Source organism: Opisthocomus hoazin, chromosome 7 (genome assembly GCF_030867145.1).
Source record: "Opisthocomus hoazin isolate bOpiHoa1 chromosome 7, bOpiHoa1.hap1, whole genome shotgun sequence".
NCBI classification, from domain to species: domain Eukaryota; kingdom Metazoa; phylum Chordata; class Aves; order Opisthocomiformes; family Opisthocomidae; genus Opisthocomus; species Opisthocomus hoazin.
In genome coordinates, this window is record NC_134420.1 from 66221504 (window position 1) to 66247911 (window position 26408).

A 26408-nucleotide genomic window follows, 5' to 3' on the forward strand; every position below is an offset into this window, starting at 1 on the left:
TCAGGCTGTGCATGTACAAACAGTGCCTAGTGCACTGAAACTGCCTGACTTTACTGTAATGAATCGAAAGGTGATTAAATGACGAGCGTGTTGACCTACGAATCAGGAGACCTAACTTGGCTGTTCTGCTACTGACTTCTTCCTGCCCCTGATTGAGTCACTGAACATCTCTAAGGACCCTTTGGAGAGAGCGGGATCAGAGTATTCCCTTTCCTTACAAAAGCACTGTGAACAAAGGTGCATTTAAGACTGGATACTACTAAATATTGTGGTAGCATAGGATCTAAGAAACAGTTGGATAGGATAGTAATTTATAGTCACTTGTAGAACACTGACTCAAAGAAATGGGTTAACAAATGATGAGACCGTTTAAAGGAAAGAGGAGAGTTTGTTTTCATCAGATCTTTAGTAGTGAGAATCTGGAAGTTTTCTGCTGGAAGGTTTCTGTTGGGTATGAACTGAGCAACTACTTTCTGTAGCTGAAAATGCATCTAATAAGTTCCACAGAAATCAATGGAGGGTAAAACCCACTTCTTGAGGAGGCAAAGGGTTGTGCTTTGAAATGACAGGTTGTGCTCAGGAGCGATCGTTTGTCGTGCTGAAGGCCCTCTTGGGTTTTGGAAATAACCTGCAACACATTTAAAATTATAAAAAACCATGGAGTTCAGACTCATTGCAGCTTCTGGAGCAGTGTTTGTGTTGTTGGATTGGGACTCTTGAATGCCTGAGCCAATTCATCTTCTGCAGTGACAAGTAATAGCAGAGTGGATTTGTTGCAGGTATCTTGCATACGTATGAGTCGGAGGTAAAATGTGGTCAGACAGATACTCATCGTAACAGGAATTCAGCGTGTAATAAAATATGATTTGTGGTTTAGCCTCTTGCTGAAATGCTTATGTTCCCAATTCTGATAGGAACCTCCCAGGAACAGCCAGCGCAAGCTGCAGTCACCCCAGGCTTTTCTAGCCTGTGTTCAAAGTCCAACTTTTTGCCTTAGGTCCCTTCTGTGATTAACAGGCAAGCAGCATGATGAGAGGCACTGGAGAAGGAGGGCCGGAGTTGAGGAGGGAGCTGAGGATTTGAACAGAGATCAACTGAGTGTCCCCTAAACTGCACAGCCAGCTTAGCACTTGCTGGTTACTTGCCTAAAAAAGATCACCTCTCGGGCCACTCTGCTTGTCTGCTGTATCACGTGTTCCTGGTGAAACCCAAATGAAAGCAAAACTGCCTCTCTGAAATGCGCGTGTTGCTCGAGGGAAGCTCTACGCTATGTCTGCTTTGGGAAAAAGGCTGAAATTCAGGGCATTAACCAAGAGCCTTGTGATCAACTAGTGGGAAGTCACAATTGGTATTTTTACTGGACCTTCAGTTCTTTTGTGTTTCTGTTCCCTGAGTGGCTGCTACCTGGTGTTGACTTGTGCATCATGTTTTACAGCACTGATGATAGTTGGCTACAGACTGAATTTGTGCAACCTCATAGCAGCTGCTTTTGGATTCAAGAGGTGCTCGCTAGAAGAGCTCCTCATTTCCTCCTCCCTTGCTCGTGCTCAGCTTGCAGAGGCATCAGAGCGTGTTGGCTTTAATGGGAGGGAAACATCCTGTCATGAGATTGTCTGGGGCTCTAGACTGAAGTGAGAAAAAACCCACACACTTTAATTTCTTTTGAATGATAACAAATGTCATCACTGCTGAGAGATTATATTTGCAGTGTACTGATAATGTTTGGTCAGTATTTTTAGGCATCAGTATAGTGGTGAGAGTGGTGAACCTGGGTTTTTTGCTCCCTTATGGCTGTTTCATGAAGAAAGGCGGTAGATTTTCTAGCTGCTCAATATGCAGATTTTTTTCTCACAGACTTCTGGTGCAAATATTATTTCTCTTAGATGCAGCATTATTACCATGTGAGCATCTTCTAATCACTACTGTGTTTGCCTCCAACAAAAAGTGAACTCGAGCTCACTGGTTTACAGTTGTGACAGTGCTTTCTAACCCGTGACATTAAGAGCTCTGGAAAATCAGAGCGCTCAAATACTGCAGCGACATAAATAATTATAAGTAATTACATGGCATGGGAAGCCTAGAAGACCAGGGAATTAAACCTGGGGTGTCTTATATTGCAGGCTAAGGCCTTAATAGCCTTAATAACTGGATTATCCCATCACTAGAAGTTCTGGCCTCTAACCTTGAACAGCACTAGTGAGAATTCACTTAGTCTTGAATGGTACAAAGCTCTGAAACAAAAATCAAGTTCTTCTGCCAGGAAGATGCAATTAGGTGTAGGCGCTTAGCGATGCTCTACAAATGGATATATCTAGGTTTAGAAAGCACTTGATCCCTTTGCTTTGATGGAGAACTTTATTGTAAACAAGGATAATAGGTTTTAGTACCTGTTTCACGGATGCTGTTAGTTTGTTTTGCTTTTGTTTACCATAATTGTGCTTCACCAATTTCCCTTCATCAGAAACCACCTGATTTCTGAAGGTTGCATCCTCTTCATCGTTGCAGTTTCCTGATAATAACCAAGATATGTACTTAGGACCTCATTTAGGTCAGTGGGTGTTCCTGGTGTGTTTCTGAGCACTGGTACCAAGGAAAACAAAAACAACCTCAATGTCCTGGGAGCTTGTTTAGAATTCAGAACAGAAGTATTCATGCTATAGAAAAAGAAGTTTTCATCTATTTCACTTTTTAATTTTTTTTGCCCTCGATATTTTTCCTCAAGAGCTGGAGAAAGAGTAGAGCAGAGCTAAATCAGTGTAAATCAGCAGGATTTTTCTGGAGTCAATACTCCCAGAGGAGGGAAGTAAAAAATCTCAGTCGCGTGCCCTCCCCATCTGAGTGTGTCACTGGGGAACTTAGATATTGATGGTTCGAGTCTGGCAGAGAGGACTTAAATGGAGGGGTCCCCAAGTCAAACTGGGCATGGATTTGCTTGTGGGAGGAGAAAAAAGTGCAGAAAAGGGGAATTGCTGCTGAATGGATTCAGATCACTTCAGCTCATTCTGAACAGAAGTCTTGCTTTGGTTTTTATTCCCCCCCAAAAAAGGTTTCTCTATAGCCCTACCTGAATACAGTCACAGGGAGTTTATGCCAGAGGAGCTATTGACTCAGTGTCTGTGAAGAAATACTTTCAAATACTCTTTGCCATTGGCTGACAGAGTAGTTGTTGGTGTCTGATGATGAAGAGACTGTGAAGGAGAAACTTTGTGAGCAAGCAGAGAGCAGAGACTGCCGCACAGTATCTTTTACGGTGAGAGTGCAGCTGGAGATTGCTTTGTTACAGCATGTCTGTGTTCTGAGTTTGTAAATTGTCACTAGAAAAAAGTGCTTGAGCTTTCCGGGCAGCCGTAGGCTTTGGGATTCAGCTGGGTGAACTGCAAAATGAAATACAATCCTCTCATTTCCCATAAGCGGGGTGGAATTTTGGCAGCATGTTTCGCTCACTTCACGTATGACTTTCTCAAATGCAATCCAATCACACTGTCTTGCTCACACTCAGGCTTAGTTGGAGAGGAGAATGAAAGGACGCAGTGAAATGGGGTCTCGAAAGTCCATGCCGCACTGGGAAGCAAATTCACAGGGAAAGCTGCAGAGATTTTCCTTTCCACGTCTGGTTTCAGATGAGGGGAGAAGGACTGGGGTGTATTAAGAGGACTGTGGCCAGCAGGTTGAGGGAGGTTTTCCTCCCCCTCTACACTGCCCTAGTGAGGCCCTTCTGGAGTACCGCATCCAGTTCTGGGCTCCCCAGTTCAAGAAAGATGAGGAGCTACTGGAAAGAGTCCAGAAGAGGGCTACAAGGATGATGAGGGGACTGGAACATCTCTCCTATGAGGAAAGGCTGAGGGAGCTGGGCTTGCTTAGCCAGATGAAGAGAAGGCTGAGAGGGGACCTTATAAATACTTACGAATATCTGAAGGGTGGGTGTCATGAGGATGGGTCCAGACCCTTTTCAGTGGTGCCCAGCGACAGGACAAGGGGCAACGGGCACAAACTGAAGCAGAGGAAGTTCCATCTGAACATGAGGAAGAACTTCTTCCCTCTGAGAGTGATGGAGCACTGGAACAGGTTGCCCAGAGAGGTTCTGGATTCTCCTTCTCTGGAGATATTCATGACCCACCTGGACAAGGTCCTGTGCAGCCTGCTGTAGGTGACCCTGCTTCGGCAGGGGGGGCTGGACTAGATGACCCACAGAGGTCCCTTCCAACCCCAAACATTCTGTGATTCTGTGACTAAGCCTACTGAGTCACTCCATGGACTGATGATCTGTAGTAGCAATGGTTGGCCCAAAGGCTTGGAAATCTGGATCACCAATCAGAATTTTGATGTTGTCACTCTGAGCCAGGTAACAGCAGGGGCTGAAAAGCAGCGTCTCCCCAGGGAAGTGTTAGCATTGCTCTGCCTTCTGCACCCTGGGTTTCTGAACTCCTGGCACAGCAGAGTCTGCTGAAGCTGACGGTGTCTCTTGGCGTTTGTGTGCCAACCGCCAGTCTTCATGTGAACTCTGAAACATCTACCTGCAATGCTCCTTCCAAAAGTGAGGCTTGGGCAGCCTTGCCTGTGGCTGGATATTTTGGGGACACAAATGAGACTAAAGCCTGTTCTCCCTCAAACTGGTTAAAAACATGTATTTTGAAGAAAACTTGACCAGAGTTAAAAGACTGAGAAAAAATTGTTATGTCCCACTGCAGGTGGTTTTCGTGTGAAAAATAAATGCCAGGCAAGAAAAGGGGAAGGTGCAGAGGAGGTTGGCTGTGGTTTTAGCAGCCTGCACTCCCACCCAGCGCAGGTGGAACAGTACGGGGGAATCCAGGTGCTGGTGGATTAGTGCGAAGAGTGAGAGGGATGGAAAGGTGAGGGGGCTCAGCCGAGAGCAAACATGACTCATATCTGGGGGAAAAATTATGTCAGCGATACAGTGCCAAGGATGCAAAAGAAAAAGTTGATCTGATGTTCTAGAGAACAGTAGCCTTGAATTGACGCTGACTCAAAAGGCCAGTACTCTGGTTTAGTGGACTCTCTACTGCTTCATGTCACTGAGTTCAGTTCACCCCTCTGAATGCACCAGCGCTCTCTGCACCCCGACATCACCACCAATGTCTAACACACGCACCCCACCACCACCTCCCCATCCTCCTTTACACTTTGCTCTTGCAGACTTGCTTAAAATCCCCTTGCTCTGCCACGTTAACATCAAGAGGCTGTCATGTCTGGGAAGTAGTGCTTCAGACTCAGCCACAGCAGTAATGATGCTCTGAGGGTCAGCAGGAGCCAGGTCCTGCTCTGATGACCTGTGTTTCATGGACTCATTTTTGGCTGTTGGACCACAAGATGAGGGAGTTGTGATTTCCTTCTTGGCTTCTGCCAGCAACCAGGAGGGAGCTTGGCGTGGTTCTCGGGAGCAGCAATGGTTAAATGTGCCACAGTTTAAATCTGCTTTGCCTCCAGACAACCTTGAAGCCTGATCAAGAAGTCAAAAAAGTCGTGATCTAGAAAGGAAAAGCCTCTTCTCCTGTTCCTGTGAGCCCACATCACAGACCAAAACACAGAAACTAGGGCTTTTCAGTTAGTTCCTTAGGTTTTCTGGCTCGTTTGTACAGCTAGCACACACGGCGATGTTCAGTATGAGGGCTTGCTGGCAGTGTAACTTGTCCCCCTTTGCTAGGAGGCAGCACACACAGGTTTTTCTGGAGAGCAAGAAAAGGGCTCAGGAATGTTGCAGTGCAAACAGCAACCAGCCACTTCACCTTCAGCAGGAGAGAGGTATGGGGGCCTTTTCACAACAGCAAATTTTCATCCTGTTAATTAAAAAAGCCACTCAAAACTTTCTATAGAAATTCCTTTGCTGCCCACAAGAGTGAATATGAGGCCGCCTGAGGTCCCTCAGTCAGTCGGGTAACCATCAGACACAAGGGACTTCCCCACAATGTACTATAATAAGTAGTGTATTGCTCCACCAGCAATTTCTCCTGAGTTGATGTGGGGAAGCCCATGTATATTATTTCAAAATGTGGCCCAATTCTAGCTTAAAACAAGAGGTTAAGCTAGAGACCATTGATGGTGAATTGTAGAAATGCTTTGTGCATCTATATGGGTACATAGAAAGAAGTTAGGTAGCAGTTAGGAAAACGTGTACACATTAGGACTTTCTTCTTCCCTAAATTTGCAGGTGATACTAGATGAGGAAAAACTGAATTTGAAGGCTCTGCCCCTCCTTCTGGTGAAAACGAGCAGTGTTTCCCGTTGTTTCTCAGGAATTCTAAGTGATGGCTCTTAATGAGAGATAAATTTGTTCTTGTGTTTGTATGTGTGTGTGTGTGTGTGAGTCAAATCCAGGACTCCCTGGGGAGTACAGGCTTCAGGTGGTTATTTCTTGCTGTTCCAAAGAAATGTGAGGAACTTCTAATGCCCCACGTGGTCAGAGCACAGGGCAGTCCAGTCTGGCTGGATGAAGGAGAACAGCTCCAGCAGAGCCCTCGGAGACTCAGGACACCCCGCATGAACTTACTATAACAGACTGAGAATAAAGAAGATTGAAGAGATACGGAAAAGGGATGTCCCTAGGGCACTCCACCCAGGCCCAGCTGAAGGAGAGAAAGTGAAGTGAACACTGAGCTGTGCTGCGGGAGCAGTAAGCTGCATATCCTAAGCGGATGCGACCATGATGGCCCAGACCCTTGGTGAGGGCCCCTTTTGTGTGTGCTGTGTCTTATTTTCAGAACAGTTTTCTGGACGGTGAGTGCTCCGTGCTGAGCCAGACCGGCCCCTCTGAGAGCAGCTCTGTGGAGAGGGACCTGCGTGTCCTGGTGGATGACAGGTTGACCATGAGCCAGCAGTGTGCTCGGGTTGCCAAGAAGGCCAATGGAATCCTGGGGTGCATTAAGAGTGTGGCCAGGAGGTTGAGGGAGGTTCTCCTCCCCCTCTACTCTGCCCTAGTGAGGCCCCATCTGGAGTACTGTGTCCAGTTCTGGGCTCTGCACTTCAAGAAAGATGAGGAGCTACTGGAGAGAGTCCAGCGGAGGGCTACAAGGATGATGAGGAGACTGGAGCATCTCTCCTACGAGGAGAGGCTGAGGGAGCTGGGCTTGTTCAGCCTGAAGAAGAGAAGGCTGTGAGGGGACCTTATAAATATCTGAAGGGTGGGTGTCAGGAGGATGGGGCCAAGCTCTCTTCAGTGGTGCCCAGTGACAGGGAAAGGGGCAACGGGCACAAACTGAAGCAGAGGAAGTTCCATCTGAACATGAGGAAGAACTTCTTCACTCTGAGGGTGATGGAGCACTGGAACAGGCTGCCCAGGGAGGTTGTGGAGTCTCCTTCTCTGGAGATATTCAAGACCCGCCTGGACAAGGTCCTGTGCAGCCTGCTGTAGGTGACCCTGCTTCGGCAGGGGGGTTGGACTAGATGACCCACAGAGGTCCCTTCCAACCCCAAACATTCTTTGATTCTGTGATTCTGTGAAAATGCCATTAGTGAGGAGAGGAGGCAGAGGGCCAGGGTTTTTACAGCAAAAAGTCGCAGAGGCAGATTTTTTGATGTAATCAAAGCAAACAGTCTGTGGTGACAAGGGCTGGTTTCGGACTGCTGGCAAGGACGTCGAAGTTCAGGAGAGGCGTAGATGGTCCAGGCTGCCTACTCGCTGCAGCTGCCTGCCCCTAACATCGACACGGAGGGTGAGGTCTTCTGAACTCCGGAGAAATTTATTCTCCTCATACGCTGCACTTGCTGGGGGTCTGACACCCCTGGGTACTGGGAGGTCAGAGCTAGCTGTCGTCAGCTCACGGTGGGTGCCTGCATCCTCCCTGCATGCTACAGCGAGCAACACAGGACTCAAAATACCTGGGTACTGCGCTTTGCTTGGCACATCCGAGCACGATGCGTATGCGCTTCCTGCTGCCTTTGTGCCTTGCCTTCTCCTTAAGTCCTGGGCGGGCAGTTTGGCCACTGTGTGAGCCAGACCAAACCCCCGTGCTTGTGCTCCCCAGTCCTCTCCTGAACACTCAGGAGCTGTGAAATGAGCCAGCGAGGAGCTGATGGAGCAAGGCTGCCTATGTTGCCTCTACACCATTCTGCAGAAGGCGCGTATCTCTCCTTTGCACTTGCGTCCTACAGATCTGGGCCTGGTTCCTTCTCTCCAACAGGCAGAAAAAGGCAGATAATCTCTTTCACATGCAGTGCTGGAATAGCCAGAAACAACTTGTTTCTGAATGAACCAGATGTCGGGAGTATTTTTTAGATGAAGGTTAAAAGGAAAAGGAACAATACAATGATGGACCTGCTGAAATCAAAGAGGGAACTAGATGAGCTCATTGCTTTATCCTCAGAGCTGAGGAGCCTGATAACAAAGGCAGATATTAAAAATGCCTTCAAATATGCCGGTAAATTATTCTCCTTGGCATCTCTTCAGAGTGGGCAGGCCCCATAAATCCTCTTGCACAGTTTGATTAAGCTTTGGCTGTCAGAGTCAGGCCGATATCTAAATTTCTCTGTGAAGCTCTATGCTGGATCTGTGTACGCATTTTTCCTTTATTTTGTTTTTTAGAAATGCTTTCATCTTGCATTTCCTGGTTAGCTCCAGAGCCTCTGTGGCAGAAGCAGGGCTCCGGAGCCTGTTGTTTCCCAGCTGGGGAGGAGTTCTGCAGTTTGAAATGATCTCTCGTCTAGACCATTTTTGCCATAAACATGCACTGCGGTGAAGTGACAAGGCTGTGCTCCACCACAGATTGCCTGCTTACCTCTTTTGCCTGAGCTTGCATACCCATCTCTATAACGTGCTGTCTCTTACTCTTTGCCTCCTAATTCTCAAACAGCAAACAGCTTTTCCCAGTGATTTTAATCTCTGCTGTTGATTGATCACACCCTTTTCTGAAGTGCTCCTCTTCCCCACAGTATTAGTGCCATGCTTTTGAATAATTCACTGTGAAAGAAAACTGGAGCCATCTCTATGTAGCTTGCCAAGGCTAAACTCGTCTTGAATTACTCATTAGGTCTTTTACCTTTCCCTTTCCAATAGGCTGAAATTAGCTGCTTGTTGAAGTCCACAGTGTGCAGGCTCAGATTTGCTTTGTAACAAAAGCTCCTAACCCTGCCTGTTGTAATGTCAGGTGTGACTCACGCTCCTCTTTCCTGCCAGAGATGGGAACGCAGTGAAAGAGCGTTCACTGGGCCAACCTCGTCTTCCCCCTGTTGTCTTCTGCTTGCTCCTAGGTGCTTGGGAAGAAGCGATTCCTGTGGCCTAGCCTAGAACTTGTGGCCTGGGCTCACTTCTCAGTTCCGCTGCAGATAAGCTGTAGACCCTCAGAGGCGTTTTGGTGCAGTTCATTAGAATCTAATCTTGGAGGGCGGCTCAAGGATTCCCTCGAGAACCTGGGTCCGACCTGGGGATGGGAGCGGTCGCTGGATGATGGGACCAGCTCGTGCTGTGCAGCCCCCGGCAGAGCGGGCCAGCCCATCTGACTGGGAAGGCTCGGCACCGCTGCGGGGGTGGCACATCTCCGACTGCCCGAGCTTTTTAGGGTTGTATGTCTTACTTGTCCTTCCAGCTTTGAACTTTCTGACCTGCTCTGTGTTTTCAGGGACTTTAAAATGAAAAGATCTGAAATGTAACCAAGACCACAGAAAAGTTCCTTTGAAGTTTTTTCCTGTGATTTTTTTTTTTCTCACCCCTAATTTGCCTTTACAGGTTTGTCTGGGGCACTTCAGTCCCCTTTGTACTTGACCCTATGTAAATAGGCCACCCAGGGTTGTGTAATAGGTTCCTGGTTCCTCTTGACAAGACTATCAGAAAAGGGTTAATTGTTTTCCCGTGCAACCCTAGGGACATTTTACCACTGCTGCAAACGAGAGTCGGATCATGCCCCCAGTCTGTTAATAAGTGCGATGCTTATTCTCCTTCCACATTTGTGTTACTCTGATTGATGTATTGATTTAGTGATTGACCTGCATATCCCCATGTTGTACCTGTAGTCCAGCTGGAGTAATTTAAAAACAGCAGCCAGAGTCTGAGACTGTCTGAGCAGCCTGTGCAGCTGGTGACCCACTTTGGAACTGGGGTTGACTCATCAGTTCTGAAAACACAGATTTGTGGAGTGACATCTTGACCAAAACATATCTTAAATATTCCGTGTATCTCATGACTAAAGTTAATTTCTCTTTATTGTTGTTTATTATGGGAGTACCAAAGGCAGAAGTGCCAAAAATCACTAGCTATCATCAGGGGCCAATAAACATTTCATGCTTGTGGGCTTTGCATTCTGCATTAGTGTTGATGAGTTATTTGTTGTTGAATGGGGAGAGCCAGGGAAACAGGTAGGTCTCAGCACAGCAAGGAAGTTTGTAGCTAGTCAGACAACATTTAATTCCTGTATTTTGGGCCAAGTTCTCTCCCGGTGGTAGTCAGCAGTGTTACATCAGTTTACGCTACCAAGGGATTTGGAACCAGATGTGTCTGTCCCACATGTGAGTTGCTCTGTCTACCTTGGTTTATTTTTCTAGTCTCTCATGCTCAGCACTGTTTGCAATACAATTAATCCTTCTTGTTCCCTCGAGCTTTGACTGGACAGCGTCGAGCAGCCATTTCTGCACTAGGGGAAAGCAAGATCAAATTTATCTGCTTAATATCCACTGCACTGACATTATGTCCTTCTTGCCTGCGGCTGGCACATGGAACATGTGACTGCTGTCATGCTTGGTGTTGCAGTCTTCTGGCTTTTAGGAGCGGGGCTGAAGACTGGTTTTTACCTCCCTTCCCTTTCCTTTTTTATCTGGAAAAGAAAATAACTGAGATTTCACACTCTGTCTCTCTCTCTCCTCCTCCCCTGCTCCTTAAAATGCTTTCAGGGCAGTCTTGTACTTTTGAGCCCTGGCACTGCACTCCTTGGATCTTCTCTGCACTGAAGGATTTCTCCCACTCCCAGGTTTCTGTAGCCAGGACCCTGGTATGGGGGTAGAAGCACCCTGTGCGTAGAAGGGGTCATATTCTGACTCAGCACCTCTATGAATTGCACTGGTACAAATCAAGGCTTTTAGCAATCGATCCTGCTGTGTGTAGGGTAGGAAGCTGAAATGCCACGTGGCCTCTAATGGCTGCAGTCAGAGCAAGTCCTTGGTGTAAAATAGAGGTAGCGTTCGAGAGAGCCGCAATGACTCCAAGTCCTATTCTCAGCAGCACAATCCTTACTGAAGGTCAGTAGGACTTGGGCTCCCAAGCACTGAGCTCGCACCCACAGCTGAATTGCTGCAGTTTAAGTTACCAGACACCAGCTGAGCTGCTGTAAGTACAAGTTCTTCCACGGGAGAGCTCTCAGCCCACCCTGCTCCCCGGGCTGTGGAGCTTCGGCTGAAATCAGGCTCCCTCGGTCCCCATAACCCACTTGTGTGCCTGAGCCTTGGACTGCTCGTGTATGGGAACACGAGGCACGCTTATGAGCATCGCCCCAGCAGGGCTGTGATGGAGGGTGATGGGAGCCTTGCCCAAGAGAGCAAAAGACAAGACTGGCTCAAAAGGAGCAGCTTTTTAGTAAGAAAAAAAAGAAAAAAAAAGAAAAAAAAAAGTCTCTCTGCTGTGCTAATGCCTCCTGGCTTCCAATCATTAAAAATAATAGAGAGAGTAACAGACGGAGCCACAGAGCCATCTTTCTTCTGCTTTGTTTAGGGGTGGATGAGGGCTAATGAAACTCCAGACTGCGGGGCTGTTTGCCTTACATAATAGGCGGCCAAACTGTTTTCGGCAACTGCAGCATTCAGCCAAGAGATTCATGGAGGGAAGTCTTAATTAGAGTAATTGCTCTATTTATATAACAATTCCCTTTTGTCTGAGATCAAATAGATCTTTGAGAAATCTTATTTCCTTTCGAGTTAATTTCTGCCCTGTTAGTTTAGCTCATGAATCTTAATGAAGACGATTGAAGAAGATTGGGTATCTCCCAATCTGCCCCCTCGCCCTCATTACCTGAGGGGAGACTGTGGGTCGTTAATCTCCTGTGCCGCTGCTGCTTCACTTTGGTAGCAACATGGGAGAAACACCAATGGGCAGGAAACGTTAATACCACGAACAGGGAAATCTTGCTTTTCTTTAACGGTTTGAGCTTTGCTATTGCATTGGCACAATCCTGAATAGGGGTCCTGTGAGGCATCGTGGTGTGATGGAGAGAGGTGAGACTGAGGATCTGCCATCGTGTCTGCAACAGGCTGCCCTTGGGCTCCCAGCAAGAGGAAGTGGTGAATTTCTCCAGGTCTCTGTTCCCTGTCTGTAAGATGGGGGAGAGCCTCCATCTCTGCCATGCGCTTGTGTTTGAAAGATGAGCTGCTCGGGGGCACGGGCTTTCGCTTGCGAGGTAAATGCACCCTGCCCCATTGGAGCTGCTGCATGGAAGACTTTCTTTAATACAAGTAATAGTGATTGCTTCCTTGTCCAGATGGCTGTCAGTGTGAAGGGAATGGCTGAGCAGAAAGTTGTATTCCTCTTCCTGAAGTGCGTTACTACAGTGAAGGGGTCTGGGCTTGTTAGGGTTTTCCTAGAATGTGCTAAAATTTCACATAATCCGTGATATTACTCACAAAAGTAATTATCCTGATGCAAATAGCACATGCATGAGTTAAAAATCGATTTGGGATTCCAGTATTGTGAAAAGGAACTTAGAAATTCAAGGAAATTAATGCTTGGAAACATCTGTTCTGTGCACACATCCCTTCACGGACTTTCAGATAATTAGACTGATTTGCAAACTCAGCCTCTTGAGACAGAAGTGGCAATGCTGTATGTGAGCAGCACCGGAGAAGTCCGGAGACCTGGAGCCCTTCCTAGCATGGTCTGAGCCATGTAATGGGTGAAGAGGGGACCAGCATGGATCCCCTGCGCTCCCTCACCTGCTTGCGGGCTGAGCTCCCAGGGCTGACACAGATTTTTCCCATTGGTTGGCACTGCTATGTCTGCATTTTTTCCTTGTAATTTCACGGGCCCTCCGTGGACTAAGCTTCAGCTTTTAATTTCTTGTCATGGCTTGCTGCACTTTATTTCAGTAAATGTTTTCAAATGATTTCGTGAAGTCATGTTTTTGGCTCATTCCAGCTGCTGGTTTTGGCTGTGATGCTGCTGAGAGGGTTAGCTGAGGTCGGCAAGAGCCTCGCTCGAGTTTGCTGCCTGGCAGACTGGTGTAGCCCGAAGAGCCCCAGTCTGAGGATGCTCCCAAGGGACCCTTTACACCAGGGGTGGGAGAATTCCCCATGGCTGGATGTGGTCACAGAGCGATAGCTTTGATGGCTTGGTTCAAGTTGAAGATTGACGGTCTTGCTATTGGTTTTGCTGGCAGGCATCTTGGATTTGGGTGATTACATGTTTCTTTTTGCTCAGGAACATCTCTGGTTTCTTGTTGTTGTTACTGATGGATTTTTTCCTCTATGTTTCTTTACTGATCTCTGTGTGCCAGAGGTTGACACTCATGCTGGATTCTGGATTGTCGTGCAAAATTAGAGATACTCAATAAACTTTAGGAGAAGACATTTTGCCATGAAAAACTTTCTGCTGAACGTCATCTCTTATCACCTGCATAAACATTGGAGGGCTGTACTTGGAAGGACATTTAGGGCTATCCAACCTGTGACTCAAGAGTCAAACTCTGGCCTTTCCATGGATGCCAGGGGCAGCCAACGCTTTGTAAGACATCTTCCAGCTGTTTCTGAACGTCGCCGAAGGGATCAGGTGAAAGATTAGCTGCACTTCTGAAAACCTTTCCCCTGCACAGCCTGCGTGGACGCAGAGGGAAGCGTCTGTGTGCTCTGACTGCTCAGCTTTACCCCTCCTGCTGCAGAAGTGCCTCTTATATTGTCAGAGACATGGATGTGGGCTCCAGCTGCTGCCTTCAGGGGTGAAGGCTGAGCTTGTAACTAAGTTCCTCAGAAATCCCAAGTTCTTTGTTTGCTTTGCTAGAAGTGCCATCAGATAGCAGAGGTGGCGTGAGATGGGCTGTCAGATGCTACCCTATCACAGCAGAGAAATATCAGCACTGCCTAAGGCCAAGAGAGAGAAGGAAGAAGGATTCATGGGCTTTTGAGCCTTTGAGAGGTCATTCATTACAGTCTTTTGGATTTTCCTGACATGCTGGACAACACAAACTAAAATGTCATCTACTGCTTTGTCAGTGCAATAATTTCTGGTGAATTCAGGTAGTGTTTGAGAGGGTTAGTTATTAATTTTCGTGGAAACTGGCTTAAAAAAATTAATCCTTTAATTTTATATACCTCTTACAGTAAGACAGGTAACTGTTCCAGTGCAAAGCATCAGTACAGTCTCTGTTGGAGTCACCGTTTGCACACCTACTTTTCAGCCCAATTGCCAAAGACTGGAGCCGCTTCCCAGGGAAAACACCTCACCTTCACCAGGCTGTGACGGGCTGGATGTTTCCAAAGTTCACCAGGAGATTTTAAGTAAGGGAGGAGCAGCAATGGCCAATCTCTCATTTTCTGCCACAGCCCCTGGGTGCAGAGGTGTGTGCACATCCATGGACAGAGCAGTGATGCTGTGGCTGCCCACAGCACAGGAACATATTTCATGTACTGCATGATGATGTTTAAAGAACGCACTTTCAGTGCCGGTTCCCATGCACAGATGCAATTGAGAGGTCTCGGCACAGCGTACAAGATGTTTATCAGGGATGTCAGTTAACGATAAGAGACAGACCATCCTCTGAAATGATACCCTATCCTTGTGGCAGCCCAGCGTCGCTCTCAGCAGCCAGCTGGGGGGACGTGTTCCAGCAGTGGGTGCGTTTGAAGCCTTCACTCTCCTCCTTCCTCCTTTGGACACCAAACATGGGGTAGATAGTGCCTAGAGTTACCCGACGAGGGTTCCTCAATGTGTGGGTCTGGTGCACAAGTCGGGCTAGCAGCTCGAATCTGACCAGTCTTTTTGTTTTTGAATGTTATGTTTCGTTTTTGCGGAGCTCAAAACAGCCCACCTCAAGGGATGGCCCTTGGCTAATCCGCGTTGTCCTAACAAAAAGGGTGTTTTAAGCAGCCAGGAATGCATTGACGTTGGCTCTCAGCTTGTTGCATCGGATGCCTTCGCTTGGTGCAATTTTGGCATCATGTGAAATAAAGCAAGCAAATAGGAATGTAAACACACTTTTTTATCCCAGGGCTCTGAACTGGTCTGGGAATGGGCAGTCCAGTTTAGTTTTTGGTCTTATATGGTTGAGCATGAATGGGAACCCAAGCAAAACATGTTACCACTTGTTTTCAGAGATTATCTGCTTTCATAGTTGGTTTTTTTCCCCATCCAGATTAAGCAGAAGCTTCCTGGTGTAATGAAGGCAGTGGTAGGTCAAGAGCCAGGAGACATGGGACTTATTCTCTTCTTCTCTCCTCTTTGTCTTGTCTTTTTGGACTCTTTTGGTCTCTACCGCTCCCGGCACCAGCAAGCTCTGTTCTTCTTTGAACTTTCTAGGTGTTCCAGCAATGCAAATAAGAGCTATTGAGGGGCAGATACCCATCTGTGGGGACAAAGAAGCTGGGCATGGAATTTCTAGAGTAAAATGGGGCCGCTGGGAGATTTCTGGCCTGTTTTACAAACCAAAGAAGTTTAGTTTGAGGCTTGCAAAGGCTTGTCTGAACCAGGTCTTTGAGAGATTTTGGCTTGACCCATTTCTGGTTTGGAAACCGAGCTGTTGTCTGGGGATCAGTATCCCACAGAACTATTGGGGCAGAGCCTCTTGGGAAACAAATTGTGTTTGGGTTCTGCTGGTAGAAAGGGAGAAAAAGAGCTTGAAAGGGTGGGGAGGCAGAGAAGTTGTGCTTGTCCTTGGGAAGTGCTGCATAACCAAGGGCTGAAGAGTCCAGAGAAGCATGAGAGGACCCCAGGTGCAGAGCCGCGTCGGCTTTGCTCCTGTCCTGGTGACTGCTTTTACAAATCTGGATGCACTCGGCAGCTCTGTCTACTGATGTTTTGGGGTGGGATGGTGGAAAACAGTTCTGCCATGGGGAAACCTGTGGCAGCACATGTCCTCAAAGGGCTCAAGAGGTCAGGTTGGAGCTGGGGGTTTTGTGCTAATGTCCCAGAAGGTCTCTCAGCTGCAGATGCCCCATCTACTTTGGCTCTGAAGCTCCCTTAGGATGGGGTATTGGGGAGACTTCTAAAATAAATCTGGCAGTTATCTTTCTTCTCTGCATTGTCTCTCTAGGTAGGGAATGACTAGACCTTTTATCCGCTCGTCCTAGGAGAATTTGTACCTTCTGACAAGCTCCTACAGTCAGAATGAAGTTGGTCTCTCACTGCACCTCCACTTCTTTTCACTTCCCCGTTGCCGAGATGCAGCAGACTTGGTCATTCCTGAAACAGTGACCGATTGTCTGGTTTGGCTGGTTCAGCTATTTGCTAAACATAATGCTCTTTCATCTTCGAGGAAATCGTCTGGACACCTCCACCAGAGTGGAGCTTGCTTTATGCTGCTGTTTCAGTAGGCAAATAAAAGCAGCTATTTTCCCAGTTTAAACATAACCCGATTTCTCTAATAAAATAAAAATACTTGCGGGGAGGGGAAAGATTGGTTTTTACTGAATTTTTAAGAACTACAATCGTAAATTAACAAGCAACTAGCTCTTTTGCTGCCTGGGGAAAGGATTCCCCTCCTCCCCCAATATTACCCTTCCCCTTAAGAAACATCTGCAGCACTCGCACTCCATCGTTCTTGTTGGGACCTGAAGGGCACCCGCCAGGGCCCTCTCACGCTGTGCGCATGATGTACGGCTTTGCTCATGCTCCGTGGCAAATCAGGCCACTTTGGCACAGGTTTGAGATTTCTTTTCACTGGCAGCAGAGTAAAAATGTTACAAAAAGGAATCCTCATTCAGAGTTTCGCTGTTGAGAGAGGAGACAGTCACCTGTCTGCTCTCATCTGCTCAGGGTGTGGGGGGGACTCTAAAAGCCGGTGCCTTGCTCATTTTCCTCTGTTTCCTGAGATGACAGGAAGGAAAGCGTAGGCTTCTGGCTCTGCTTCAGCAGGCTGAGGTTAAGGAAAAAGACACAGGTCAGGTCTGACTCCAGTCCAAAGCTTGGCTGGCTGGTGAGCAGCGTTTGAGAGCCAGCTGCTATTCCTGAGAAATTAACACAGAAATAAATAACCACCAAAACCACTCTGCAACATTGATAATGTTGCAAATGATGCAATTCAACTTTCTTTTCTTAATGTGGTAACCAAGGATTTGACCAAAACAAAAGGGAGCAAGGAGAAATACACCCCGATGACTTCTTCTAGAGAATGAGTCAAGTTCCTTGCATGCGGTTCCCGTACAAAGAAATTGAGAAGTCTGGCCAGCAACTGGGTTCAACAGGAAAGCTGAGGACAAGCTTTTGTGTGACTGCTAATAGGTCCCTCTCCTGTGGCCCGGCCGGATGGGAGGAAACAAACAGCCCTTTTTGTATTGCAGTTCATGACGAAGAACCCCAACATGCGACTGGGCAGCCTGGAGCTGGGCGGCGAGAGCGCGATTCTGCGGCACCCCTACTTCAAAGATCTGGACTGGGACCTGCTGAACCAGCGTCAGATGGAGCCACCGTTCAGGCCCCGAATTGTACGTGGGAAGGAGGGGGCGGGGAAAGGGATCACATTTTCTTTATCTTCTGGGCTCTATAAGCAGGTTTATTCCTGTGAGACAGGAAAGGAGGTGAAGGAAGGGCAACCTTGACACAAAAGCCCTGGCCAGGGAGCTGGGATGTCTGTGGTCTGGTTGGCCCCTTGTTCCGGTCGCTTTTCACCTCCGTGCTGGATTTTCAAAGGCAGCTCAGCCAAAAGATGCAGGTTTGTAAAAGCAACTGCAGCAGACGAGGCACCTAACTACCCTTTGCCTTGCCCCAAATTAAAAACAGAGTAAGTATTCTTCATCCTGCCCACTCCACCTCCCGCTTCACAACGGGGCTGTCTCTCTTTGTCTCTCTCTGTCTGTGCAGCACCCAGCACAGCGTTCCCTGCCCAGGCCACCATCAGCCGAGCGGTTCAAACAGCAGGCAGGCTGCAGAGGGGACAGTGCTGCCCCTTTTCCCCATGGTGCCACACAGCCCTAGAGATGCTCTGTGACAGGACAGTGCTGCTCTCCATGGAGAGCCTTTCCAAGGTTGTCTCTGAGGCTTCCTTGCCTTTGAAATTGTTGCCTGGAGTGGCTTTGTCTCATGCTGTGGTCACTCTGCAAGCTCTTAGTTACAATGGTCAACCCAGTCCTGCTCCATGAAGGTCACTGGGTGCAGGATCAGGCTCTCGGGGGAGCTGTGGCAGCTCAAGATCCAGCTCTTGAGTTGTTTCTTGACCTGAATCAAAGGCTAAGGGAACCTCGACAGTTTGCCATGAGCTAGACAGGATCTGGGAACTTTAGACTTCAGTGTCAATAAAACATCTCGTTCTGGATGCAGGAAAAACACACACCTTGTCAAAATGTGCCATGAGCCCAGTTTGTGTGTGTGCGGTGTAAACAGTCCCACTTTGTGGCACGCAGCAGGAATCCAGCACCGGGAGGCAAGCCATTTGTCTTCCCACCGCCCAGGAATTCCTCACTGTGCAAGTTTAATGGCTCACACGTAGAGGAGTGTACCCCCCGCCGCCAAAAAAACCCCGGCTGAGACGCTCTGCAGATAAGGAGGGACTGTGTGGAGTCAGGTAATTGGAAACATGGCTGATAACGGCTTCGAATGGCTGGGTCTGTGCTGCCGCTGGAGGAAGGGAGCTGATTGATGTCCCCTGCCTTGCCCTGTCTGGGTAGGCAACCCGTCAGAGGTGGTGTCAGTTCAGTCAGAGAGGGGTTTGTCTGACAAAAGCCTGCAGAGGCTCTAAAAGGCTTTGCACTGCGAGAAGCTCTGTGGGGACACTCAGCTGCTCTCAGACCAACCCCAGAAAAAGCTTTCAGTAAGCTCAGCCTGGGTTGTGGAGGTGGTGGTTCATCGTGCTTAAGACCAGAATGTAGATGCAAAGTGAGTATCAAGCAGATGCTACATACTTCTTTCATCTCTTTCCTTTGTCTTTTCTGTTTGACAGAAATCCAAAGATGATGTGAGCAACTTTGATCCTGACTTTATAAAAGAGGAGCCCATTCTGACTCCCATTGAAGAAGGAATTCTTCCGATGATAAACCAAGACGAGTTTAGAAACTTTTCATTCACAAGTCCAGAACTGCAGCAATAGCTACAGCTCCAGGGAAGGGCTGCTAAGAGGACTGGGGTGAAATGAAATGAGAACCAAGTTTACCAGAAATTTAATTCTCAAGGAGCAACAGTGCACTGACTTTATGTGATACAGCAGCACCACTGTCAACGTTACCTTAATGTGAAATCAAAACCTTCCTGTGTTTGTAGGATTTACCCAGCTCTTGGATCAAATATTGACAGGGTGGAACAAACATGGTATTGTAAATAGCTGATGCAGACAGAGAATTAAATGCTGAGCTAGTTGGCTCAGCCTGAATGTCACCGCTTGCAGTGGATTCGAGGAGTCGGCGTGAGCATGAAACAAGTGTCTTGCAGCTCTGAGCCAAACAGACTTGTTGCAATTCTGATTTTTTTGCAAGACTGTTTTGAGGAGTCCCAGCACTGTCTGGCATTTTGGAGCTGTTATCCAGCATCCCATGGCCTGACTGAACCAGATGTTCCTACTGACTTTACCTGTTTCTGCAGTATTTATTTCTTTCCGAAGGACAAATGGCTCTCTTTGCCACTGTTTGGGTTTCCATGTGAAATATTTCATTGTGCTGACTAGCAGAAGGAAAAAAACAAATGCCCTGTGCCCCACCTGGATTCTTCCAAATCAAAGGGAAGCCATGTGCTCGTAGTGTTTTACTGTTTGTGCGACATGAAAAGTTTTAGTGTTTGCATTCTGTGAAATGCCTTTTTACGTCATGCATCTTCAGTGCTCCTTTCTTTGCCTCCCAGCTGTTTTCAACTGTAATGTAACTTGTAAAACCTTACTGTTTATTTAGGCCCATTCTATTTAATTATGCTATACAGAGCCCCTTTTGTGGGTTTAGTGCCTCATTAAAATTTTGATCCAAAGTGGTAGCATTTAAATTATTTGTAGCATTATTGCAATGGGAGCCACAGAGCTGGCAAACTGCTTGAAAGCAGAGTCATCGACCAACAGGTGACACAAAAGGACAACTTCCAGCCATGAGAACGATAAACCTTATATAAGAAACAAGGTGACTTGGTCTTGTTTGGATTTGGTTTGGCTTATTACTCACAGGGCAGTTCTTACCAGTTGCAGCCTCAAACCTCTGCTACGGGCAGGCTGAGACAATTTTTCAGTGTGGTCTGTAGAAACCAGACACTCGAGGAGATGGTTCTGTGCTGTCCCTGCTCCTCTGGAGGTTGGATGATTTTTCTGTGGCTTCACGGCACACCTTTGCACTCCTTGCTAGGCTTGAAGCTCTGTGTCAGGATTATAGCCTCTTCCGTGGGCAGATGTGAACTACTGGAGAAGGAGAAGGGTTTCTAGCCTCTTGCAAAACTGGTCATGTTTGCACAGTGCTAGTCACATGCTTTAACTTGAGAGAAGGGTGAGGTGCAGCTGCGAGGGACATTTCTGCACAGACCTTGCCTCACTGGAACTGTGGAGGTGACGTAGTGGAGCATAAACCTTTGTCAAGGGAATTACACAGGTACGACCCCCGGTACAGCACAGACCCACCAGTACTGCTTGCTCACCTGCTGTGCGACCAAGTTAGAAAGAAGAAATCAAAGCTGAGATCTACGTACAAGCGACACGCCTTCCCACCCAAGCCCACTTTACTTGACTGAATCCCTTTTACTTCTACCCTTAAACCACTGAACTGTTTGGCAGGTGGAGCTTGGGTTCAGTTGCCCTTGGACTCCTCCTTCCTTTGTGCTTGTGTGTTAGACCAGTTCTCCCTCTTTCTTTCATTCATCTCCTCTTTCATGTAAGCACAGCTTTATCCTCTGGTCTTCCCTCCCTTGCATTGGTATCTTCAGGTCACATGGTATCCAGCCAGCCTCTTGTCTCTTTGCTGGTCCATACATACCCGGCAAGAGAGAAGGAAAGACAGGTTGTACAGTGCAAGTGGGAGAGTGAAGAGCAGATATCCAAAAAAATGATGCAAGAGCCAGTCGTGCAGGCTAGCTTGAACTGGTTTCCCATATAGGAAGAAATGGTACAGGGGTGAATGCATTTGGATGAGGGGGGCCACTGTGGCATCTTATTCACTGGTGAGTTAAGTGTAGTGTTCACCTGCCTGGTGCAGATGTGACTCTAGGCAACTCATCGTTCAGTTTCCCACTCAGTTTCCCAGTGTTATGACTGCCTCAGTGCCCACCTGGCAAGGGATAAGTGCAGCTAGGCTGGCCACCGAGAGTGGGACCACCAAAACTGTCTATGAATTTTGTGTTGACAGCTTTTTGGCATTCCCACCATTGAGGATTATGAACGACCTCTGCTTCCCTGGAGGTCAGTGCAGGAGAACAGTAAGTTACACACTTTTTTTTGCCAGCATGTTGGTATCATCCCAGGGTTTCGTTGATTGCGTTATTCCTTGGGGCTCTGGAGACCTTCTGGAATGTTTCCTGCTGCAGAAGCTAGAGCCATAGTGTTGCCTTCAGCATCAAAATGTGATTCAGCCTCCATGGCCCCAGGATCCAAGTGGCTTTGCTTACACCACTGACGATATGAAGAATGTGCAATATCCACCTTTGGAGACCTTTGTTGGTGTAGCAGTACCCACCAGTCTGTGTCCTGAGAGCTTGGGGAATGGAAACGAAGACACCTCCGTTGGTGTTCTGTTAGGACTTTTGTGAACTGTCAATCAGAAAGCATGTAGATCACTGGAAGGTGTAAAATGCTGTCTGAGGCCATGCTGGGGAGCAGGAAAACCTCCTGCCCTGGCCAGCCAGTACCTGCTTTGGCCCAGGGCTTGTTGGCTTGATGGGGCAGGCATCAAATATCAAAGGGAGATTCTTCCTCAGCCTCGCTTTTCATTGATTTCAAGTGGCGTCAAGGTCACTCCACCCTGCCATCACCCTTGATGCAAAGCGCCTGTGTAGACCCATGTTTGGACTAGAAGCCTGATGTCTGCTATAAAGTAATTTCCTTGATTTTCACAATTTCACCTGGATCTTGCATCATGGTTTAGGGCAGCTCTTCCCCTCCGTTGCCTGCCTGGAACTCACATGTCTACGTAATGATTTCAGCCACTCGAGTCAGCAGATCCTGAGTCAGCCACGTTTGGCCGAGATCCCTGAACTCTGCCATACTTTTTACAAGGAGCTGCCATTTCGATCGGGTGCCCTCCAGACTCTGTCAGCAGTGTGGATGAAGATCAGCTCATTTGAAAGTATCTGTGGAGTAGTTTTGCTTTTGAAAAAGCTGAATTAGTGTTTATACTGCCATTGAATATGTAAAGAAATACTGATCTTTTTAAAACAAAGTAGGGATACAAAAAAAGAGAGAGTTTTTCCATGAGCTAGCCTGCCAGCTCTTTTGGCTTCGTTGCTTGCCTGAGTGGATGCAGGATGGTTTTAGTCTATTAATTTGGTCCTGGCTTTAGGAGTATATTAAGCTGGCAGCCACGGGTTAGTAAGGTTTAAAGCATAAAATGCTTGTATTTGCTCCAGTGTGAAAACTGGCAATAGAGCAAATTATAATTAGTTCCCTTTGCACTGCTTTTAGTGCTTGCATGAAAAGGGAAGGTCCCTTTGATGTCTCTAAATTTGTGTTCTGTGCAATCCTTTCATTTTCAAAGAGGTTTGTGAAATTTAGCTGTAAAATTCAGTGGCCTACATCTCATTCAAGGCCTTTGAAAGTTGGGGGTGACAAGCAGATGGTCTAGAATGAATAGATGAAAATCATCTCGCATCTACTCAGGCTGGCTGTGCTGCCAAAGACATCATTTTTAATACCACTGCTTGATAGGCAATGGAAAAAAAAAATCTCACAGACTCCAAGTGCCTAAGGGATTTTAATGTGAAAAATGCAGTTCTAACTGCTGGATGAAGATGGTTTGAATGCATTCTCAAAGACTGGCACAGGTTCCTTGCTCCTTGTGAAGTCCCAAATGGTTTGCAACAGTATTTTCCCTTGAAGCTGCGTGCTCCTCCTGCCGAAGCTGCAGTTGGATGTGAGAGAGGCTTCAGTGGCTGTGGTATGAGGCCTTGATTAGCAAGGCCCAGAGCCAAAAGAGAAGAGGAAAACGTGTCTGGGATCATCTGCCCTGTCCCTTGGCCAGAAAGTGAAGAGCCGTACGCTGCTGCCTGCTCTCTGCTGGTTTCCTTCGCTGTGCAAGTGTGTAGTCAGAGCGTTCCTGCTCCTCCCCGGGGAGACCACTGCACAGCTTTTACACCTCTCGCTGCTAAGTAAATGTCCTGATACTTGGAAATGACGTGAATGAGATGAAAATCTGTCTCATCATGCCATTAGGATTCTCATTGGAAGGTGCAAGTCAGGGTTTGTATTACTAAATACATACAGGGCTGTCAAACTGAAGCGTTCAGAAATGATGAGTCAGATTGTCTGAAAATTATGGCTCACTCAGAAATCAACAGCTTTCCAAAATAATAAATATGAAAGTTGGGTCTTTTTTTTTTAAAACATTCGGATTATGAGTATTTCGGATTCTGACTTGCACTTCTTCTCCACATCAAGAGAGGCTGGAATGTCGTGTAATTATACACAAATTGATGTGAAGGCAGGCATTGGCGCTTGGAGGAGAACGCCAAACGCCAAGAGATGAGTGATAAAACTGTAAGAACAGAGGGCATGGGTTTCATGTATTTTTCCACCTCTTCCTCTACTTTATGCGTAGTCACCGCAGTGCGGTCCCTGCCTCCTCGTCTCAAAACCCACGTAACAGGGCATGCAGCGTAAGGGAGGCACAGGAGTGAAGAAGGAGAAGAGGACAGCTGGGGAAGGCGCGCAGGGCTTGTTCAGCAGCATTTCTGAGCTTGGGCATCAGTCCTTGCACAAGCCTGTCACCTTTTGCCTCCCGCAGCCCCTGCTGCCACTGCCCCCCCGCCCCACTGCCCGCCCTGCCTTCCCCTGTGTGCAGCACCCTGCGTAGCCCTGCGGGCTGTCGCTGGCTGGCAGGGTCCTGCCAACGGAGCCAAGCCTGTAGGAAGAACAGGAGGTCAAAAAGCATGGAGTAACAATAAGGTGTGTTGGCCGTTGGCTAGCTGGGCATCTTCTGGTCCTGAATGAGGTGGTGGGGACTCTGATTATAGCCGGTGTCCCAGTGATGTCCATATATGACTGGAAGCTGTGGGAGAAGGTCAGGCAATCTCCCCTCTCACATCTTGTATTAGAAGCCAGAAAAAAAGAGGGGACAGGAGGGTGTCCTCTGAGAAATGGGGTCACGGCTCTGGGCTGTGACCAAGAGGGCGGAGTATATTTCAGAAATGCCTAAGGACAGTTGTAGGCAACTAGTGAAGACATGCGAGAAAGTCACGCTTACATCTCTGCCCCCGTCCACACTGGGGGAGGCAGATGCCTTTGCCTCAATGAGGGTGGTTTAATCAAGGAGACTTGGGGACCACAGGTCTCGGGGGTGGTGGGAGTTAGAAGCCACTGTGGCAAAAGGCTGCTGGGCAGAATTGCTGAGGAACATCTCCAAACCCTTTCATCCCAAGAAGGAAGCTTGAAAGGAGCTTGGGTCAGACAGAGATGGAGGCTTCGCTGTGTGGGCTTCCACTGGTAACACGTCAGTGTGAAGGTTTGAATCCTGAAACAGTTTTAACTTGCTTGTGGTGTCAGCTCTCCTGCTCCAGCTCTGAGCTCCCACGGCTGTTATTGGCAACAGGTCTTATAAAAGTGGAGATGAGAGATTTTAGCAGTGAGTTCAGAATTGCTCAAAATGAATGACTCAGTTCCTCCAGTGCTTTCTTCACCCCCCTCCTTCAAATGAGGGATTTATTCATCACCTGGTTTCTCATTTCTGAAAGTTTAACATGGACTGGGGTTAGAGCCTCAGTTTTTCTAGAACAGTGAAAACTGAAACTGTTTCTTCTTAAATGAAACCTGTTTCACCTTCATCTCACTTGATACCAGGAACAATCTCAAGATCTTCAAGCCACTGCAACAACAGCAACACCACCACCGTAGCCACCACATATGCCAAGGTAGAAGAATACTGCAAGAGCTGTCAATAAAACCACAGTTGGAGACCAGCCAAGGTATGCTGTGGTTGGACCGGCAGTGAGAAGCAGTTTTATATATCTTCATCTTATCTGCCTCTAGATTCAGACAGGAAGCTAGTTCCAGGCCTCCCAGTCGTTACAGGCCTGTCTACTGCTCAGAGATACCTTCTGCACAAAAGTCTATCGTTCTTTTCCCAAACCCAGAGTCTAGAAGAAAGAGTTTTAACAACCTGTGTTAGAGTTTGGTGCTAACCACAGATTTCTTCTGAACTGAGACATAGTGTCATGTTCACCCCAGGAACTGGGTCGCTGGGTTTGCAAGCGCCAGCAAGACTCTGGACGATGTCTCCACTAGCTTCTGGGATGTTGGTGTCTCTCAAACTTGGAGTGAAGGCTGGACCATGGGTACCTCAAGCCTTCTGACTTGAGGCAGGAGGGCACTATTACAAGGTGAGTCAGTGTTTCACTTAGAGCTGAGCCACCATTATTTTTAAGCCCTGTGAACACACTCTGGGGCTTGAGCTTAAGTATCGTTATCTGATAGACATACCTGGACACGTTGCTCTCCGTGGGGCAAGCTTTCTGTTTGCCGCTTCCCAGGCCTTTTATTCTCGCTCTTCACTAACCCTTTCTCCAAGGGGAAGGCAGGGTGGTGGTTTTGTTCAGCTCAGTGCTTCTGCCACTCCCCTGGGCACTGGAGAAAACCTGCCTCTGACTGCCTAAGGAAGCTGGTCAAGTGAGCAGAATGTCACAGGATAATATTCCCTTTCAAATGCTAATCTCACTAGCTTAAAACTCAATTTTAACTGAGGGAAAAAAGGCAAATGTGACCTTTAAACCTGCTCAGCTAAGCCTGGACTTTAGCAAAATCCTTCCACTTGTGGGAACCTTCATCACTGAGTTTGACCGGGGCTCCCTGCAGACCCATGAAAATTGCCACGTAGAGCCTGGGTCTAAATTATGCCCTGGCAATTGAAGGCTGTCTTTTGTTTCTGCTTCTAATGAGCAAGAGTTTCCCCTGCCAGCTCGGGATGCCTTCTCTAATCTGTTACCCCGACTCCTTTAATTTTCCTTGCACTGCAACAATTTACCGTGGCCCCGAGTCTCCTGCCCATGGCAGGCGTTTTCCTTGCACACGCGGAGGGGAGCTCTGCCGGTGCCCATCTGGTGAAGATGTTGTCATCCAAAATGGGGCTGTCTCTCAGCTATTTCGGTGGACTCCAGTAATTTGTCAGAGATGGAAAACCCCCAAACTGCAATCACTGCCTGAGACACTTGAGTGGAAAAAGACAAAATTACTACA

At 47.6% G+C, this 26408-nt stretch overlaps 1 protein-coding gene across 1 annotated transcript in view; it reads left to right on the forward strand.

Annotated features, from left to right (window-relative positions):
* Positions 1–20023, forward strand: part of PRKCH (protein kinase C eta) — a 124005-nt gene extending 103982 nt beyond the window's left edge. Inside the window, exons 13-14 of the mRNA XM_075426810.1 lie at positions 17416–17559; positions 19011–20023. Of these exons, the coding sequence (XP_075282925.1) occupies positions 17416–17559; positions 19011–19157 (291 nt within the window). The 3' untranslated portion in view covers positions 19158–20023. The remainder of the gene's footprint in view (positions 1–17415; positions 17560–19010) is intronic.
* Positions 20024–26408: the final 6385 nt, after the last annotated feature.